Source organism: Anopheles merus, chromosome 2R, assembly GCF_017562075.2.
Source record: "Anopheles merus strain MAF chromosome 2R, AmerM5.1, whole genome shotgun sequence".
NCBI lineage: Eukaryota > Metazoa > Arthropoda > Insecta > Diptera > Culicidae > Anopheles > Anopheles merus.
The window spans coordinates 6,382,328-6,401,113 of record NC_054082.1 but is presented as its reverse complement, the minus strand read 5'-3'; the positions used below and the strand labels follow the sequence as shown (position 1 = coordinate 6,401,113).

Sequence of the window (18,786 nt, the reverse complement as noted above, 5' to 3'; positions counted from 1 at the left end):
ATTTTTTCACCCCTATTACAATAATCACAAAATATTTGCCAGTGCTCCGTTGCTTGAGAGCCACTGCATCAGCTGTCAAATCGCCGAACGTCAAAAAAGCCGCGCGTTAATGTAAACAAACACTCGTGATAAGAGCGTCTTCGTTCCGCTCGTGCTCGTGCTGGCATTCCATTTTACGGAAAAGTTCCTCCCAGTTGTAGCTAATATTTGTAGTAAAATGACCCTAGAAGCAATCAAGTACAAATCCGGCCAGCTGCAAATACTGGACCAGCTGCTGCTGCCGGCAGAATCGAAGTACATTCCCGTCGCCGGTGTTAAGGATGGCTGGAGTGCGATACACAAGATGCAGGTAGGCTGTGGACGTGGACTGCCAACTGTGGGACTGCATTAAATGCCACCTCAATCCTTTCTTTCAGGTGAGAGGTGCGCCAGCAATTGCCATCGTTGGATGTTTATCGCTCGTGGTGGAGATCTACGACAAGCAGTACGAGACGAAAGCGGCCCTGGCGAACGAAATCGGCGAGCATCTGCAGTATCTCGTCACCTCCCGACCGACGGCCGTGAATCTGAAGCTGGCAGCGGATGACGTGAAGGGTCAGGTGGAGAGTCTTTTGGCCAACGAGACCGTTACCGTCGATGGGATGAAGCAAGAGTCAGTTACAGGGGCAATATTTTACATAAAGAACAGCTTGTGCAATATTTATTCATTTCTTTCAGAGTGATTAAGGCGATCGAATATATGCTGGAGAAGGATATTAGCGACAATCGTGCCATAGGTGACAATGGTGCCAATGTTTTGGTGAAGGGAGTTGATCGACCGTTGAAATTGCTAACCCACTGCAACACTGGATCCCTTGCCACAGCGGGGTAAGCGAGTAGCTCTTCAAATTCAAAGAATTTTGATTAATGTTCTAAATATTTTAGGTACGGAACTGCTCTTGGAGTGATACGCAGTGTCAATGAAAGGAATCTCTTAGGTTTGTACATAGAAATAGCCAGAAATATACATTCAATTTGTAACGCTCACATTCTCACCATTCCAGAGCACGTGTACTGCACGGAAACGCGCCCATACAATCAAGGCGCACGCCTGACCGCGTACGAACTCGTGCACGACAAGCTGCCGGCCACGCTGGTCACCGACAGCATGGTAGCGGCCCTCCTAAACAGCCGCAAAATCGATGCCATCATCGTGGGTGCGGACCGTGTGGCGGCGAACGGTGATACGGCCAACAAAATCGGCACCTACCAGATGGCCGTCGTGGCAAAGCATCACGGTGTGCCGTTTTACGTAGCCGCCCCGTTCACCTCGATCGACGTGGCGATCGAGGATGGTTCGCACATAAAAATCGAGGAACGGCCCGAACACGAGCTGACGCACATCGGCGGGCAAAGGATTGCGGCGCCGGGCATTGGCTGCTGGAATCCGGCCTTTGACGTTACGCCGGCCGAGCTGATAACGGGCTTTATCACCGAGCGCGGTGTGCTGAAGCCGTGTGAGCTGGCCGAAAAGGTCAGACAGAAGTGAATTCGGAGGTGGAATGGATTGTGAAGCGAACGAGTAAAGCATGATGCGCTGAAACTGTGTAATGTTTTAAAATGGTATGTGTTGTCACTTCTAATCTGATGGAAGAAAGAATTGAGTCGTGTAGAACGAACGTAGCGCGTAGTGGGGAACCGAAGGGCTTATGGATAGAAAGTGGTACAAACTAGACTTTTTTATAGAACTGTTTTATGCAAATAAGCTCTTTACATCAACATTAAAATAACTTACGTAACTTTTCTGTAGATACGCGAATCAAACAAGCCCAACCACGCGCCAGCACACGTTGCTCTAAAAAGTGGCTGCGTGCTTCGAATGGCTGCGTATTCAAACTGACGGTTATTTTTGAAAAGTACAGAATGTATAGAGCTGGCGCAAAAGTGTCTCAGATTGTTTCTTTTTTCATGTATTGTTAGATTTTTTCTGTAGTTTGTTATCTGCGTATTGCGATATTGGAAAATCTTCCCAAGATATACGATAATTGATCAACGATAAATTCTAAAGACACTCCTTTATCGTCATCCGTTTCATAAAATACTGAAGATGTTGGAATCAAATCACTACATTGCTAATAACTCACCCACTTTGCGACCATGCAAACGCACTGCTATAAATAGTCTTCTCATACCCCACCCACCCCGATAATGCTAATTGTGGCAAGATAGCACCATCGTTTGCAAATACTACACTGTTTAGCCCTTTCGCCCGATGTTAGACACGGTTGTTGTCCAATTATCATAACAACCCCCGGGTAAAGGCTTCTGTGCAGCGACAGTTGCTGCAGGGCAGATAAACTTGTCTGTGTGTTTAATTACCACAGCATTGGCAATGTCTGTGCGCGTCAGCGTGTGACGGCGTGCCGCGTTGTGTGGAGGTTGTTTCCTTCTTATCGCACAATCGTTATCGCAGCCCGCTGGAGTCACCTGGAGCGTTCCGAAAAAGCCCTTCAACAACCCTATTTGCTTTAAGCCGGCCTAAGCACGGCGACACCAGGCCTACAAAGGAAGGGAAGGCGACAGCGAGGGCAACGGATTAGTGATGAACCGTAGTGCCGCCGGCGAAGATTTATGGAGTTATGGGAATAGGGTTGTAGTGCTCTATTTAAATGAGATAACTATGAAGTATGGATTGTATTGAAGGGTTTCGATAGAAGTTTTTAGGTGCCTTGGAGTCAATCAGTTGGCTGGTCCTATCGTTACTTCTCCGATTGAAATTGATTCCTAAGCTTAATTTTAATAGGCAAATAGGCGACGCCAAGTCCCTGGAATGTTGCTCACAAAACCACCCCATGTCCAATCATCATATGATGGCCCGTAGTTCTGTAACTTACCTCAAAGTCTCACGTGACGTTCTTATCGCGGGGCGCTGTACACGACATGCTAAATGTAAGATACCGCTATCACAGGTAAAACCGACCCCAGCATTGGCTCGCGTCACTCTCTGGACGTGGAGAGCAGATGCCGTTCAGCAGTGGAACGGAACAGTCGTGAGACAGCGGCCCCAAAAACGAAAGGCAGGCGTTCATCTCGGTGCTCTTGGTGCAGTACTTGAAGTGGACTATATAGTGAATAGTGCGGGAAGTGTATCTTCCTCCGAACGACACCAACCATGGGTGCGATGTTCCGTAGCGAGGAGATGAGCATGGTCCAGCTGCTCATCCAACCGGAAGCTGCCTACCAATCGGTGGCCGAGCTGGGCGAGCTGGGCATTGCGCAGTTCCGTGACGTAAGTACCATCAGCAAGTTACTCGCCCCTTGCCTCCAATAATAAGTCCTTGCAAAACCACCTTTTCTCTCTCTCTCCATATCTTCACAGCTGAACACGGACATCAACATGTTCCAGCGGAAGTACACGAGCGAGATCCGGCGCTGCGAGGAGATGGAGCGCAAGATCGGCTACATCCGGCGCGAGATCGTGAAGGATTCGGTCGCCATTCCGGACATGCCGGAGGTGATTCCGCGCACGCCGAACTCGCGCGAAATCATCGACCTCGAGGCGCAGCTCGAGAAGACGGAGAACGAGATCGTCGAGCTGTCGGAGAACAACAATGCGCTGCTGCAGAACTTTATGGAGCTGACCGAGCTGAAGCATGTGCTGGAGAAGACTCAAGTAAGCGCAACCGTCGCGACCGTTCGCCCGATCGGGGTCATTTTTACAAACGCCCTCTCCTCTGCAGGTGTTCTTCTCGGACAAATCAAACGTCCAGAACCTGGAGGCGACTGGCGGCGAGGCGGCCAACGATGGCAAACCGCTAGGCTTTGTGGCGGGCGTGATTTCGCGCGAACGCATCATCGGCTTCGAGCGCATGCTGTGGCGCGTGTCACGTGGTAACATTTTCTTGCGCCAGGCCACGCTGGAGGAGTCGCTGGTGGATCCGAAAACGGTAAGCTTAGTGAGCGCCTGTGTCCCGTGCGGTGTCTGTTCCCGTGTGCGGGTCATTGTGCGGTACGTGTGTTTTATCAGACGTCAGACGAGATCGAGTGGTTGTTGCGGTGCGTGTTTCACAAGCGTAACAACTTCGATTGGCGCTGCTGGTCACATGGGGCAGTTGTTCAGCTTTTTGTTGGGCAGATAAGGTCACGAGGTGTAAGTGGCGTACTGATGGGAAGCGAGTGAAGAAGGAAAAACACCGTTTTGTTCGTGCAATTAAGAAAGATTAGTGAAATTTTGGGCTAAAAATGCTCTCTCTCTCTCTGGTTCGGTGATCGTGCAGAAGTTATGAAACTGATGATGATGATGATAACAACATTATTCGACCTCCTGCTGTAGATAGCGAGATATTTGGCCTCATTTTTAGGGTTGTTTTAAGATCCATATCTCTATTTACCGTGCATTACCATCTGTTTGCTGACGTGCTCATTTTATCTTGTCCATTCGTGCTCCAGGGTGATTCGGTTCACAAGATTGTGTTCGTCGCGTTCTTCCAAGGCGAACAGCTGAAGGCTCGCGTCAAGAAGGTGTGCGCTGGGTAAGTGCCAAGTCGGGCAACACTAGTGGACTGGCAGGAATGTTGAATATGTTCCAACCCTTTCATTCACAGTTACCATGCGTCGCTGTATCCGTGCCCGAACGAGTACAACGAGCGGGAGGAGATGCTGCGTGGGGTGCGTACCCGCATCGAGGATCTGAAGATGGTGCTCGGCCAAACGCAGGACCAACGCCAGCGTGTGCTGCTGAACGTGGCCAAGGAGGTGCCGAACTGGGAGATCATCGTGAAGAAGGTGAAAGCCATCTACCACACGCTGAACATGTTCAACGTAGACGTCTCCAAGAAGTGTCTGTTCGGTGAGGCCTGGGTACCGACGGCCGGTCTGCAGGACGTCAAGACGGCCCTGGTGAACGGTTCGGCTGCCGTGGGTAGCGCTGTGCCGTCGTTCCTGAACATCATCGCCACCGATGAGGATCCGCCAACGTACAACAAGACGAACAAGTTTACGCGTGGCTTCCAGAACCTGATCGAATCGTACGGTATTGCGACGTACCGTGAGGCTAACCCGGCCCTGTACACGATCATCACCTTCCCGTTCCTGTTCGCGATCATGTTCGGTGATCTGGGGCACGGGTTGATCCTGTTCCTGCTCGGCATGTGGATGGTGCTGTGGGAGAAGACGCTGGACAAGAACAAGGAGGAAATCTGGCAGCTGTTCTTCGGCGGTCGGTACATCATCCTGCTGATGGGTATCTTCTCCATGTACACCGGGTTCGTCTACAATGACGTCTTCTCGAAGGGTATGAACATCTTCGGTTCGGCCTGGAGCGTCAACTACAACACGTCGACGGTGATGACGAACAAGGAGCTGCAGCTCAACCCAACAACCGACTACTCGGAAACGGTTTACTGGTACGGGTTGGATCCGCTCTGGATGTTGGCCACGAACAAGATCATCTTCCTCAACTCCTTCAAGATGAAGCTGTCGATCATCTTCGGCGTGGTGCACATGATCTTCGGCGTGTGCATGAGCTTGGTGAACCACAATCACTTCAAACGCCGGGTGAACATTCTGCTGGAGTTTATTCCGCAGATGATGTTCCTGGTGCTGCTGTTCGCCTACATGTGCTTCATGATGTTCTTCAAGTGGATCATGTACAGTGCGGTCACCGATGAGGATCACCTGAAGCCGGGCTGCGCACCGTCCGTGCTGATCATGTTCATCAACATGATGCTGTTCAAGAACCAGGAGCCGCTCGAAACGTGCAAGGAGTTTATGTTCGAGGGTCAGGACACGCTGCAGGTGATCTTTATCTTGCTGGGGCTGATCTGCATCCCCTGGTTGCTGCTGGCCAAACCGTTCTACATCATGTTCAAGCGCAAGGGCAAGAGCACCGAGCACGGCTCGGAGGTGGCACATCAATCTTCCTCCTCCAACCATCACGACGATGAGCCGATGAGCGAAATCTTCATCCATCAGGCGATCCACACGATCGAGTACATCCTCAGTACCATCTCGCACACTGCGTCCTACCTGCGTCTGTGGGCTTTGTCGCTGGCTCACGCCCGTAAGTTTGGATGGACGAATCTTTAAGCTGCCTTTTGGTTCTTATCTCAAATCCCTGTATGTTTTCAGAGCTATCGGAGGTGCTGTACAACATGGTGTTCACGATCGGGCTGCGGAACGACTCGTACGTTGGTGCCGTCATGATTTGGCTGGTGTTCTGGCCGTGGTCCGTGCTGACCATTGGCATCCTGGTGGGCATGGAGGGACTTTCCGCCTTCCTGCACACTCTTCGTCTGCACTGGTATGAAAAGTGGCGAAACTGCAATCGAAAGGTGAATTATTGATTCTATCTACTGCTATTTCTCCTTCTTACAACAGGGTCGAGTTCATGAGCAAATTCTACGAAGGTTTGGGCTACGCCTTCAAGCCATTCTCGTTCAAGGCTATACTGGAGGAGGAAGAAGCTGACTAAACCGATCAGTTTAGAAAGAGAGAGAGGTTCAAGTATGCTACCAGCCTGTAGATGCCACTAATGAAATAAACGATGGTATAGAATGCAACATAACGTGATGCTTGAGTAGAGGATTTCTTTTTAGTTCTACTTTATATCACAAAATATCCTTTTTTCGTGGATGAGACTATGTTGGTCGTTTTGGATGTTTGTATCTAGTGGATGCGAAGACGATGCTCGCACCTACCGTAAGATAAGTATTGCAAAGACACTTCTGTCCATCTCAAACCTCTGTTGGGTTGGAGTTATCATCATTATCATGAGTATCATTATCATCATCATCATTAGACGGTCCGGTTTCTTTCAGAGCAAGACGTCGTTATCTTCCATTATATCCGAAAGTCAAAAATAGCCCAGCTCTACATGGCTTATAACAATTATTACTTTGTTTATGAATAAAAATCTATCCAATGGTATAAAATTCAAAGAAATGATCAGGAATTTTCTCCAATTCTTTCAACATTCATATCCAAACGAAGACAAATTTGCATCAGATATCAGTACATCGTGGGAAGAACAAACCTTAATTACCATCACCTTTTGCTTATGGTGGCTGTATGGAGGAAGGTAAAGGTTTACGGCGCCCTTTTGAAACAATAGAATCTACGGATAGGAGGAGGAGAACTTCCCGAGAAATATACCGGAACCTGAACAACTACCGGTGTTGTAACTAGCAGATGCATCTACCCTTCCCTTGGATAGTTACCGGTGGATGATGTGCTGTGACTTGTGGGACCATAGTCGTCTTTCACGTCAAACCAATCGTAGTTTGAGTGAGAAACATGTGGAAACGTTACTCACCGGCTTTGGGGGAAGATGTCGTTAATCAATCGCTTTGTACGAAGTGAAACATGCAAATAGATTCATTTAATCGTTTTTCCCCCATGAGATATATCTGGTATCATCACAGCTAAAGCGAAAAACAAGTACGAAGGAAGCAATAACTAAAACCGCTTGTCGGAATGGATTTCAATCTGATAACAAACGGTGTTCTGTAACGCTATCATCTCGCATCATCGTAATACTAGCTACGAAATGTTACAACGTTCGTAACAACAAACATTTAGCTTCGCACAAGCCCCCCGGCACAGAGGTGTGTAATGTACGGCGCTCTGGTCGCGGGTCTAGTCACTGCACTGTACTAGCGTTCCCTTTAACGAGAAATTCGCTCCACAACCGACTCGTCTTCCGCGAAGAGCAAATGTTTACTCAACCGGCACACATCGCCACTGCATCCAGCACACACACACACACACAATCCCCAAAAATGTGTAGCCAAACCTACCGTATCACTCTCCGCAACCTCGCTGTGTCTCTGTGTCCGTTCCGTCCGGCCGTCTAGCACACTCCGGATGCAGTCGCGATACGTGCGTACCACCACTACCACACGATCGATCGGTTTCACGATCGAAAATGGCTCGATCAATCGAAATGGAACGCGCACCTGATCCGCCCAAAAGGCCCCGCCGTGTCGAGCTGTGCCGCCCTTCGAGTGCGCGTGACCTTCCAACCCCATTGTAAGAAGAAAAAAAAGGCGATCGGAGAGTTAGTTAGTGCGTGTTTGCGCTGTGTTGGGTGTGTGCGGGGCTGGGGGGGAGAGGAGGGTTGTAGCGTGGCGTCGTTCACGAACATCATGCTGCTGGTGCTGCGAGGTATTGGTCGATCTTGCTTCGTTTAGTGATAAGCACACCACGCTAAAGGTTGCATCTCCGTGTGTGCATACAGCGGATACAGAGTCATCATTCTTCGTCACATGATCGCACGCGCACACACCATCACTCCGTGTGTGTGTGTGTTGTGTATGAGAGAGTTTGTTCGGGAGAGGTGCTAGCTGTTTGTGGTGCAAATTAGTGCGGATCTGCAAATAAGTGACACCAACCCGGAGACGGGCCACAAAACCCATCCTCCAAAGCCACGACTGGTCAGTTCCATGTGCGATCGTCATCGTCAAAAACGTAAGCAACACCACGTGATCCGGAACGGGGCTCGCAATCGGCGTAAGTGTAAGCATCGCATTTCCGATCTTCCATCCAACAGTGAAAACAGTACAACTGTGCTACATTGATACCGCTGTGTGGCGCTGCGGCAGTACCAACCAGCAGCTAGATCTAATAAAACAAACCCAGTGTTAGGCACGCACACGCACACGCACACGCACAGTGGCGGACAAACAAAAACAACCAGCTGCCCGCAGCCACCATCTCTCGTCTAGTTGGCCGTTGCAATTAGAACGCGTCGTGTGACGCGTATCTGTGTGTGCCTGCTGTGGTGGGGCGACCACGAGAGAGAGAGAGAGAAAGAGACAGCGAGCGCGTGCCCGAAAGCATCACAAGATCGCGATCGATTGCTCGGTTACCCGAAAGCGATCCGGCCGTTGTGGTGCCGCGCCGCGCTGCGCTGCTTCGATTCAGTCGTTCAGTGACACTCGACCGGAAGACTCTACACCCGATCAGCAAGCTCCACGCTCGATCGGGCGCCGTTGCCGTCCTTGAACTTTAAAAGTATCCGCAAAACTCACTATAGCGCGACTACCGGATCACCAGGGTCACCGGGGAGTTGTGTGCAGAGAGAGAGAGAGAGAGAGAGAGAGAGAGAGCGAGAGGCATTGCGTACCGGAGGGTGAAAGTAAGTGTGTGGAAGCTTGTAGAACCGTTGGCAGGCAGATTTGGCGAATTCCGTGCTGTTCGACCACCTGTGCTTGTCAGGTGATTGATTTTTCAAACAGGCTTTGTGTGCAAACGATCGCAAGCGCAAGGCAGTCACGTGATAGGCATCACGAGTTGTTCTGCCTACTCGCGATCTCATGCTCCTCTCGACGAAGTCGGCGAGGCGAGGAACACCGCTTTTGGGGGTCGTTTAGAGCAGCTCTCGGTGCCTTGTTTTTTGTTAGCTCGTTAAACTAATTGGTGAACAATTACTTTCACTGGCTCGTTTTTGTTGGTTTGTTGGCCCTCCCGGCAGCTTGCTTTCAGCTTGTAGGAGAACCCCCGCCTCACCATGGCGATGATGTTCCGGAGCGAGGAGATGGCCCTGTGCCAGATGTTTATTCAACCGGAAGCGGCCTACACGTCCGTCTCCGAGCTGGGTGAAACGGGCGCCGTCCAGTTTCGTGACGTAAGTCGATGGCGCATACAACTGTCGAATCGACCCCCTACAAACACTAACCTTCCTCTCCTCCTCTGCGCATCTCCTCTAGCTGAATGCCGACGTGAACGCGTTCCAGCGCAAGTTTGTCAGCGAGGTGCGCCGCTGCGACGAGATGGAGCGCAAGCTGCGCTACGTCGAGGGCGAGGTGAAGAAGGACAGCGTGCAGATCCCGGAGTGCTCGGTGGACGATTGGCCGCGGGCGCCGAACCCGCGCGAAATCATCGACCTCGAGGCGCGGCTCGAGAAGACGGAGAACGAAATACTGGAGCTGTCGCAGAACGCGGTCAACCTGAAGTCGAACTATCTCGAGCTGACCGAGCTGAAGCACGTGCTCGAGCGGACGCAATCGTTCTTCTTCGAGCAGGAGGTGATCGTGAGCACGGACGCGGCCAAGAGCAACCTGATCGCGGAGGACCCGACCGCGGCCCAGAGCCGGGGTCGGTTGGGTTTCGTGGCGGGCGTCATCCAGCGCGAAAAGATGCCCGGTTTCGAGCGGATGCTGTGGCGCATCTCGCGCGGTAACATCTTTCTGCGCCAGGTCGAGCTGGAGGAACCGTTGGAAGATCCGGCCACGGTAAGATAGCGGAGGGGGTTGAAGGGAGGAAAAGGGTTTCCTAAAATTATAACATCACTATAACAATAGTGATGCCAACATAGCGATGCAACTTGCAACGGACCGTACAAAGCGTACAAAAATAGCAAAGGAAAGAGACAGAGCGCTTCTGGTTGATACGCTTTCACTCCCGTTCTTTCTCTCCGAACGCGCAGGGCAATGAAATCTTCAAAACCGTGTTCGTGGCGTTCTTCCAAGGTGAGCAGCTGAAGGCGCGCATCAAGAAGGTGTGCACCGGGTACCACGTGTCGCTGTACCCGTGCCCCAGCTCGGGCTCGGAGCGCACCGACATGGTGAAGGGCGTCTGCACCCGGCTCGAGGACCTGCGGATGGTGCTGAACCAAACGCAGGACCACCGGGCGATCGTGCTGGCCAGCGTGGCGAAGGAGCTGTTCAGCTGGCGCATCATGGTGAAGAAGATGAAGGCGATCTACCACACGCTGAACCTGTTCAACATGGACGTCACGAAGAAGTGTCTGATCGGGGAGTGCTGGGTGCCGGTGCCGGATCTGCCCAAGGTGCAGAAAGCCCTGTCCGATGGGTCGGCTGCGGTGGGCAGCACCATCCCGTCCTTCCTGAACGTGATCGACACGAACGAGGCACCGCCGACGTACAATCGGACGAACAAGTTTACGCGTGGCTTCCAGAATCTGATCGACGCGTACGGTATCGCCTCGTACCGGGAGGCAAATCCGGCCCTGTACACGATCATCACCTTCCCGTTCCTGTTCGGTATTATGTTCGGTGATCTGGGGCACGGCATGATCATGGCGCTGTTCGGGCTGTGGATGGTAACGGGCGAGAAGAAGCTCGGTGCGAAGAAGTCGACCAACGAAATTTGGAACATTTTCTTCGGCGGACGGTACATCATCCTGCTGATGGGACTGTTCTCCATGTATACCGGGTTCGTGTACAACGACATCTTCTCCAAGTCGATGAACATCTTCGGTTCGGCCTGGAGCATCAACTACAACACGTCCACGGTGATGACGAACAAGGATCTTACGCTCAACCCTGGCTCCACGGACTACGACACCGAGATCTACCCGATCGGGCTGGATCCGGTGTGGCAGCTCGCTTCGAACAAGATCATCTTCCTGAACTCGTACAAGATGAAGCTGTCGATCATCTTCGGCGTGGTGCACATGATCTTCGGCGTGTGCATGAGCGTGGTCAACCATAACTTCTTCAAGAAGCGCATCAGCATCGTGCTCGAGTTTCTGCCGCAAATCATCTTCCTGGTGCTGCTGTTCGCCTACATGGTGTTCATGATGTTCATGAAGTGGATCGCGTACACGGCCAAAACCGACTACCAGCCCCGCACGCCCGGCTGCGCCCCGTCCGTGCTGATTATGTTCATCAACATGATGCTGTTTAAAAACTCCGAACCATTCCACGGCTGCGACGAGTTCATGTTCGAGGGCCAGAACGAGCTGCAGCGCACGTTCGTGTTCATTGCGCTGCTCTGCATTCCCTGGATGCTGCTCGGCAAGCCGTTCTATTTGATGTTCAAGCGCAAGAACGCTTCGCCGGTGAGTTGGAAGCGTCCGGGTTCGATTTCCTGGGGGTCCTTGAAAGCAGACAATTCATTACTTTCTTTGCTCTTTGACACTTTTTCTTACAGACACCCATCCCGAACAATGGCGACGTTCACCAGGGCGGTGACGCGAACCACACTTCCTCCAGCCCGAAACCGCACGACTCGCACGACGATGAGCCGATGGCGGAAATCTTCATCCATCAGGCCATTCACACGATCGAGTACGTGCTCAGCACCGTGTCGCACACTGCGTCCTACCTGCGTCTGTGGGCTCTGTCCCTTGCCCATGCCCGTAAGCATCAACACTGGGAACGCGCCTTCTCTCAGCATCGCGGCTTCCATTTATCATCTTTCTCCTCCTTCTTTTCACCAGAACTGTCCGAGGTGCTGTGGAACATGGTGCTGTCGATGGGGCTGAAGCAAACCTCGTACAAGGGTGCCATCATGCTGTACTTTGTCTTTGGCGCCTGGTCCCTGTTTACGCTCGCCATTCTCGTCATGATGGAAGGACTGTCCGCCTTCCTGCATACGCTTCGTTTGCACTGGTAAGCAATGGGCCCATTTCTCCCTTTAAACGTTTCATCTTTTCATCGTCTAAATCGCTTTCCTCTTTCTCTCCCTCATAGGGTCGAGTTCATGAGCAAGTTCTACGAAGGCTTGGGCTACGGTTTCCAACCATTCTCGTTCAAGCTGATCATCGACAGCGATGACGACTTGGAGTAGTGGAGTGGCCGACCTATCCGTCCTACAATTTTGTTAAATGGAAAAATTAAACAATTGATGATTAATACACCCTTGTAGTATTGGAGGGTATGCACGGTTCTGTACGGTTCTCGCCCGGTTCCGTCGATCCATACCCCAAGCAAAAGTAACGGTAGCAGTAGTGGTGGTAGTAGTAGTAGTGCAATCGTAAATGCAAGTACTATCTGCACGGCATAACTGCATCATGCGTGTGTCGCGTTTAATTTTCCCCAAAATCATGATGACACAATCAACCGCCGAATCGGGCACTGTGCTTAAGGTTGACTGTCATGTTGTTGTTTTCTTTTTATTACTGTTAATATTATTATACACGTATATATTACGATTACCTAATTAATAATACAAAGGAAATAGAAGGAATGCAGGAGGAAGCGGCACTGGTTTCCCTTGCAAAGGAACTAAGTAGTAACGGAACCCATTAGAATATCGATGCTCAGCTCACCGGCTCTCCATCCGCTTAGAGCAGGGTTGGCGCGTCAAGAAAATCTCTTCTCTTTTCTCGCACCCCCCTCTTTCGGTATGAGGAAAACTGTCTGTGTAAACACACAAACTCACACATAATATAAATTAAGTACACAGGAGATGTTTTTGCCTACCACAAAATCGAATCACCGTCCTCCACATGCCGTCCCGCAACTTGACTATACGCCGTTACGCCTACGAGAACACGTCCGCTCATTTTGTACAACTATAAAATACGTTCAAATAAGGTAGCTGAAAATTGCCACATTTCCTGGGGGGAATGAGTGTGTTGGGGAGGGGGGGAGGGGGGGGGGGAGGGGTCGATAAACTACTACTATCTCATTGCTGAACTCTTCGCCTTTCGGTTCGTCAGATCGATGTTACACCAACCACACTGTGCGTGTGCGACCAATGCGGCCGCACCCTACCAGCCAGGTGATGATGGGTTATGGGTTTTGTGTTTTCTGTTACTGCGAGAAGAATGACTATAAGTCTTGAGATTAACGGGCAGCCAGCATCAGCAGCATGCCCTTTTGCACAGAGGGAAGGGGAGGGTTACGATCATCCAAAGTCCCAACAATCGTGGCGGTCTTTGGGGGGGGGGGGCGATCGTGGAACACGTTACACGTCCAGCGGGGATTGGTTGCACTACAGCAGCTTCGATGAAGCGTTTAACGTTTCGCTATGAACTAGTGAGTGTGGGGCTGATGAGTATCATTAGTTACGGACAGATAGGTTTCTTAGGTTTTTTGAGTTCAGTCTCTTCCTCGCCGCCGCGGCGCGACACCTCCGTGTACCGTTCGCCCTTGAACGAGACGATCTTGTTGTCCCGGTATCGGATCATCTTCTTCGGCTCCACCTTCGGGGCGACCGGTTTGTACTCCCGGCTGTCCTCCCGGTCCTTATCCACGTACGAATATCTGTCGGAGTTTTGTGTGTGTGTGAGAAAGAGATTCGTGAGTAGAACCATAGAATTGCGTTTCGAAAGACGTTTTTAACACGTACTTGGAGATGATGCGATTTTTAAGCTCGTGTTCGTCCACCTGCTGGTGGGGTTTGTTTGCCTGTAGCATATTGTTCGATGGGCCCTTCAGGCTTTGGCCCGCCTCCTGCCGATGGAGCAGTATTTGTGTCGCCCGGTCGACGTCTCCATTCGCGATCAGAGTGCAGTGCTTGACCTGCGAGTGAATTTTTAGAAGAAAATGATACATTCTCGTTCCGTACACCTATCTTCTCACCCCCTCCCTCCCCTCACATACCTCGATAAATGAACTGTCGGGAAACATTTCCTGCAGGATGTCGCACTGTTCCGCAAACAGATCGTAGTTGCAGCCCTCGGTCGAGCCGCCATCGCTGTCCGACAGGCGATGGGTACGTTTGTGCGAGTCGTGTCCCATCCCCTCCCGGTCCGATTCGGACGAATGGCGTCCCCGCAGCTTCTCCTCCGGTATCATATCGACCAGAGACAGCGAGCTGGTGGTAGAGAGAGAGGAACAGAGAGAGAGAGGAAACAATAAATGAGTTTTGTTTGTAAAAGCCCATCATCCCCGGGGCACATACTTGAGCGACAGATTGTTCGATTCCGACTTCGAGTTCGGATTTTTGTTAGAGATTTGATTTTCCAGCTCGAATATCCAGGCGCACACCGTTTCCGGTTCGATGTTCGCAAAGTCGTTAAAGTACGCCGACATCATCTCAATAAAGCCTGTAGCGAAAAAGGGCACACAAACACACACACACACACACGCACGCACACAATCAATAGCCATTCGATCGAGGAAAATTGTTGGTCAGGGGGGTTTGAAGACGGTCTTCTTCCCTTCGCTCGCTTACCTTCCACATCGAAGCACGGATCCTGGGAGGCTTCCTCGAGGATGGATATTACGTACGACAGCACGATCTCGTCGACGATGCTCAGGTCCGCTTTCGGTATATGTTTGCGGATGAAGTGAAAAAAGCTTTCCTTAACCACGTCATGGTGCTGCTCGATGTTGGTCATTTGGGTGCTAAAAGTTCCTGCTCACGGCGGCAACAACAACACCGCACAACAATGCACCGAAAGCGTCCCCACACCCACCCGAGCGCAGCCAAGCAGCGAGAGAGAGAGAGAGAGAGGGAGAGAAGAAGAAAAAAACGCCGATGAGACCCTGGCCCCGCTGCATATGGGGCTAAGGAAAAAATCGATATTCCTTACCGTCCCCCGGTTGTGTTTTGTTGTTTGAGATTTGGTCGAACTGATCGCGCTGCACAAACACTGTGGCTGGAAAATGGACTACGCAAGCGGACAATTACACGCCTAATTACACACTAATGCAGGCCAGAATTCACCGATATTTCCAGAACCAGATTTCAACAGGGGGGAGGTGGACAGCAGATTCTGCAGATTTGTTATTTTTTGTTAATCCCAAACATCCAAACAAAGCCAGTGCTCCCAGCCAGCTGGTGGAAAAGCGCCCGTTGACAGCTGGGCTGTGTGCGCATGTGTGTGTGCGGACGGGCGCTGTCAGACGTCAAGCAGGCGTTTTCAAACGACTCGATTTCGAGCAGATTTGTTGTTGTACCATTGAACCGTTGGAGCGTTGCGATTGTTTTGCTCTGTACGCTGCATTTGACTTACTAATTGATTTATACAGTTTAGAATCAAAAAAATTACTTGTTATGTGATCTTGAGAAGACTTGAAGTAGTATATAAAATTGTAATGAAGCAGCAAAACCAACACATTATCATCTAAGCGGCGTTCTTCACCGTATTCGTTCGATTCCCACAGTATTATTAATACTTTTCACTCCTGTAACGGTTAAAAGGTTACAAGTTTCAGACACAAACATTTATTCCTTTCCATTATTCGTACACTAAATATAATGCTGTAAAAACACAAACACGGTAGCAGTACTATGACGTTCAATCTCTACCACACTAAGCTAGCGGGAAGGCCAACATACCAACAATGCTGCATCGAATCAAGGCATGCTTTGTTCGTCACTAGGATCGTCGTCTCTTAATTTACGTGATTTTCTTCCCCATACAGCTCCTCCTTGCTGCCAGGAAAGCACAGTTGTTTTGTGTTGGCCCTCGGTTATGGTTTTTTAAGTTATGTCCAATTCGAATGGTAATCATAATAATGTATATATAAAGGTAAAACCGTACAAGCTAATGGCCCTGACGCGAGCGGAAATGTTTCAAAAGTCCGTCTTGGCGCGCTTCGCTGGGGACGTAAGTATCGCATGCTGGTTGGTGTTTTCTATCAGGATCGGCTTCAATATACTCGTCTCCGATCGTTCGTACTCCGCCCCGATCGTGTTCAGGTCCAGGTCTGCATTCAACACCAACACCTGGAATGTGCAGAAGGAGGGATAAATGGCATCACGTGTGTGCGGGTTAGTGTGATAATAGAGAAAGAAAGAATAAAGGGTGATAGTCATGTGTCTGGTGCTGTGCTTACCGGAGCGGGACGAGGTGAGGCGCCATGAATGAGCCAGTTTTCGTGCAGCTCATGCAGCTCCTTGAGGTACTCGAGCGGAACGCAACTCTCTTCCGAGCGGGCCCGCTGCTTCATCCGTTCGTACACCACTTCGGGGCTCGTTTGAAGGTACACTGCAGAAGAAACACCGGTTATTTACAATTTATCTATTTTCGACGCCCTCCTCCACGCAATGCTTACCGATTAGGTCCGCCTGTATGTGAATGTTGCAGCAGATGAAGTCGTACCATTCCTGCAGCACATTGTACATGCCTTGATGCAGCGACCCGGAGGCCAGCATGCTCTCCACGAAGCAGTTTCTGTTGGCAGCAAATTGAGCCATTTACACACAATTGAACATAATCAACCCGCACCACTTCCGGCACTCACCTTGCACTGAACAGCGACCGTTCCATCAGCTTGACCGATTTGTCCGTCTGGCAGGTGTGCATGTCGAGCATCGTGAGCGTAACGTAGGTCTGAAATGGCATCGCCCATCGGTGCGACTCCTTGTACATCAGATCGAGCAGATTGACGCCGCCACAGTTGCGCCACTTCTCCACCGGCTCCGTCAGCAGACAGATGTCGTTAAACTTCTGGAAGTGGTTCAGGAACGTCGTCTTGCCACTGCCGATGTTGCCCTCGACGAACACGGTGAACGGCTTCTTGCCGCTGGCGCCTAACTTTTCGCTCGCTATCGGAGGCATGTTGTGAATGTTGCGTCGTCCTACGTGAAGATCGTGCGACCGGAAGAGGGAGGAGAGAGAAATAAAAACACACACACGCACACACAAACACGTTAGAATTTTCCACGCAATAGGGCAAACACACGCGCTATTACACGTTCGCTTCTTCACTTACAAATTTGGTGAATAAAATGAAATTGTACCAAACCAATGGTACAAGTGAAATTGAAACAAATACACCCTTTACAAGCACCACACTTTACAAGTAGGCTAAGTCAAACAATGGTAAAAAAACGGGGGACACACACGCCACGGACATACGATACGAAACGCGTCGACACGCAGGCAGCAGAAAACCGTAAATGAGAAGAAAATCGACTTTTGAGCGCGAAAATCCCGACCCCACAGGGTGGCGTGTGTCAAAGTGTGCGCGCGGCAGCTGCGAGAACCGCGCCAAAAGCAATGTCACATGCGTAATCTGGCCAGGGGAAAGCTATTTACGCTGCGCAGTGCAGGGCTGCTGTTTTATTCTGCCCAATAGCACACTTCTTCGATGATTTGATGGTATGGGCTGATTTTTGTTAAATTAAAAAACCGCTGAGTTGCAGAAACTGTTGAATGTAACGAAATGTGAGCTATTTGTTTGTAAAAATTGTTGTTTACAAATATTACCACGTTTACATAGGACGGTTCGTTTCGCCACAGTGCAGCTAGCTGCCCAAGGTAGAGAGAGGTGAAGATATTTTCAAGGTTTGTCTAGCATAAAATGTAAACAAATCGATTTTCTTTGGAATTGTTCGGAAAAATGTATCTTCTAGATAGAAAGTGATTTCTTTTCCCACCAGTAAGCTAAACAAAGTATAAGTGGGCCACACAAGGATTAACCCTTTTGATCGTTCATCTTTGTACGATTGAATGATTGTAAAATGATGTAATTTTTAGAGAAATTATGATATGGATGGAAAATACAAAAGAACAACAATACAAATCGCTTAACAAAGGTGGCAGCAATGCTGCTTGACATACAACATTAACTATTCATATTAATAATGTTAACATAAGTTTCACCTGGTACAACTTTCTCATGAGCAGCCAATTGTTTCGTCACAACACAGCTGTGTGCACAGACGGCCCAAACTCGCCCTATTCAGCTCACTATTGCGCGGTTAACTGCCAATGCGCCTGCCACAGTAACTACAAGGGATAAATTTAGGCAAATTTCCAATTAACACAACACGCGGCTACTCTACAAATCGAATTTAGCTACACCCGCAGTCCAGAACTATCCGAAGCACATGGAGGAAGGTCATGCAGATCAACAACTTCTTACCCAACTGACTGCAGCTGATTGATTTAGCCGGTCTTAGCATTAGGCGGACTGTTTTAAGCAACATCTTAGGATGCGGTAAATTACATGAAGATTCATGAAACAATTGTTTATCAAGCCGGTACGATTGTTTTTGCGAAAAGAGCACGATAAAACAATACGACGCACATAATATAAACAATTCAAATGTCAACATTTGGTCAACAATGGCCAAGGTGAGCAAATGCATCGTAAAACATTGATCTAGATCAGTTTTTACGTTGCTGAAATAATGATGCAAAATTGATCAAAATGCAGT

General features: G+C 49.9%; 5 protein-coding genes across 7 annotated transcripts; 3 read left to right on the top strand and 2 right to left on the bottom strand.

Moving 5' to 3' along the window:
• Positions 1-94: 94 nt before the first annotated feature.
• On the top strand, positions 95-1,608 carry LOC121588504 (methylthioribose-1-phosphate isomerase). Its single transcript, XM_041906521.1, has 5 exons — positions 95-349; positions 417-652; positions 718-867; positions 925-977; positions 1,044-1,608. Exons 1-5 carry the CDS (start codon positions 218-220, stop codon positions 1,526-1,528), a joined length of 1,056 nt encoding a protein of 351 aa, XP_041762455.1. The 5' UTR covers positions 95-217; the 3' UTR covers positions 1,529-1,608.
• A 1,366-nt stretch (positions 1,609-2,974) lies between these two features.
• Positions 2,975-6,544, top strand: LOC121588503 (V-type proton ATPase 116 kDa subunit a1-like). Its single transcript, XM_041906520.1, has 7 exons — positions 2,975-3,268; positions 3,359-3,652; positions 3,720-3,926; positions 4,429-4,511; positions 4,584-6,040; positions 6,109-6,280; positions 6,358-6,544. The coding sequence occupies exons 1-7, from the start codon at positions 3,152-3,154 to the stop codon at positions 6,449-6,451; spliced, it is 2,424 nt and encodes an 807-aa protein (XP_041762454.1). The 5' UTR covers positions 2,975-3,151; the 3' UTR covers positions 6,452-6,544.
• A 1,535-nt stretch (positions 6,545-8,079) lies between these two features.
• On the top strand, positions 8,080-12,729 carry LOC121590742 (V-type proton ATPase 116 kDa subunit a1-like). The gene is made up of 8 exons (XM_041910671.1): positions 8,080-8,445; positions 8,528-9,115; positions 9,452-9,604; positions 9,687-10,211; positions 10,406-11,782; positions 11,875-12,082; positions 12,164-12,335; positions 12,417-12,729. Exons 3-8 carry the CDS (start codon positions 9,488-9,490, stop codon positions 12,511-12,513), a joined length of 2,496 nt encoding a protein of 831 aa, XP_041766605.1. The 5' UTR covers positions 8,080-8,445; positions 8,528-9,115; positions 9,452-9,487; the 3' UTR covers positions 12,514-12,729.
• A 386-nt stretch (positions 12,730-13,115) lies between these two features.
• On the bottom strand, positions 13,116-15,957 carry LOC121590744 (CUE domain-containing protein 2). Its single transcript, XM_041910676.1, has 7 exons — positions 15,867-15,957; positions 15,209-15,803; positions 14,848-15,030; positions 14,575-14,719; positions 14,274-14,487; positions 14,020-14,192; positions 13,116-13,934 (listed from the first exon to the last, which is right to left on the bottom strand). Exons 3-7 carry the CDS (start codon positions 15,011-15,013, stop codon positions 13,736-13,738), a joined length of 897 nt encoding a protein of 298 aa, XP_041766610.1. The 5' UTR covers positions 15,014-15,030; positions 15,209-15,803; positions 15,867-15,957; the 3' UTR covers positions 13,116-13,735.
• LOC121590743 (deoxynucleoside kinase) lies at positions 15,813-18,674 on the bottom strand. 3 transcript variants are annotated; one of them, XM_041910674.1, is made up of 6 exons: positions 18,492-18,673; positions 18,230-18,355; positions 16,866-17,202; positions 16,677-16,795; positions 16,458-16,609; positions 16,106-16,347 (listed from the first exon to the last, which is right to left on the bottom strand). In XM_041910674.1, the coding sequence occupies exons 3-6, from the start codon at positions 17,180-17,182 to the stop codon at positions 16,195-16,197; spliced, it is 741 nt and encodes a 246-aa protein (XP_041766608.1). In that variant the 5' UTR covers positions 17,183-17,202; positions 18,230-18,355; positions 18,492-18,673; the 3' UTR covers positions 16,106-16,194. The 3 variants fall into 3 exon arrangements, with proteins under 3 accessions (XP_041766606.1, XP_041766608.1, XP_041766607.1); XM_041910672.1 differs by lacking the exon at positions 18,230-18,355 and having other exon boundaries at positions 15,813-16,347; positions 18,492-18,674; XM_041910673.1 differs by lacking the exons at positions 18,230-18,355; positions 18,492-18,673 and adding an exon at positions 17,337-18,152.
• Positions 18,675-18,786: the final 112 nt, after the last annotated feature.

Excerpts from the sequence above, each read along its gene's own strand:
- LOC121588504 (XM_041906521.1), top strand. The coding sequence starts at position 218 with ATGACCCTAGAAGCAATCAAGTACAAATCCGGCCAGCTGCAAATACTG. Across the intron at positions 350-416 it reads GTGCGATACACAAGATGCAG|GTGAGAGGTGCGCCAGCAAT; the intron begins GTAGGCTGTGGA and ends CCTTTCTTTCAG. Across the intron at positions 653-717 it reads GTCGATGGGATGAAGCAAGA|AGTGATTAAGGCGATCGAAT; the intron begins GTCAGTTACAGG and ends CATTTCTTTCAG.
- LOC121590742 (XM_041910671.1), top strand. The coding sequence starts at position 9,488 with ATGGCGATGATGTTCCGGAGCGAGGAGATGGCCCTGTGCCAGATGTTT. Across the intron at positions 12,083-12,163 it reads TCTGTCCCTTGCCCATGCCC|AACTGTCCGAGGTGCTGTGG; the intron begins GTAAGCATCAAC and ends TCTTTTCACCAG. Across the intron at positions 12,336-12,416 it reads CATACGCTTCGTTTGCACTG|GGTCGAGTTCATGAGCAAGT; the intron begins GTAAGCAATGGG and ends TCTCCCTCATAG.
- LOC121588503 (XM_041906520.1), top strand. The coding sequence starts at position 3,152 with ATGGGTGCGATGTTCCGTAGCGAGGAGATGAGCATGGTCCAGCTGCTC. Across the intron at positions 3,927-4,428 it reads CGCTGGTGGATCCGAAAACG|GGTGATTCGGTTCACAAGAT; the intron begins GTAAGCTTAGTG and ends TTCGTGCTCCAG. Across the intron at positions 6,041-6,108 it reads TTTGTCGCTGGCTCACGCCC|AGCTATCGGAGGTGCTGTAC; the intron begins GTAAGTTTGGAT and ends GTATGTTTTCAG.
- LOC121590743 (XM_041910672.1), bottom strand. The coding sequence starts at position 18,555 with ATGTTGCTTAAAACAGTCCGCCTAATGCTAAGACCGGCTAAATCAATC. Across the intron at positions 17,203-18,491 it reads AATCAGCTGCAGTCAGTTGG|GACGACGCAACATTCACAAC; the intron begins GTAAGAAGTTGT and ends ATCTTCACGTAG. Across the intron at positions 16,610-16,676 it reads CATACAGGCGGACCTAATCG|TGTACCTTCAAACGAGCCCC; the intron begins GTAAGCATTGCG and ends TTTCTTCTGCAG.
- LOC121590744 (XM_041910676.1), bottom strand. The coding sequence starts at position 15,013 with ATGACCAACATCGAGCAGCACCATGACGTGGTTAAGGAAAGCTTTTTT. Across the intron at positions 14,720-14,847 it reads TCCGTGCTTCGATGTGGAAG|GCTTTATTGAGATGATGTCG; the intron begins GTAAGCGAGCGA and ends TTTTCGCTACAG. Across the intron at positions 14,193-14,273 it reads CCGACAGTTCATTTATCGAG|GTCAAGCACTGCACTCTGAT; the intron begins GTATGTGAGGGG and ends ATTCACTCGCAG.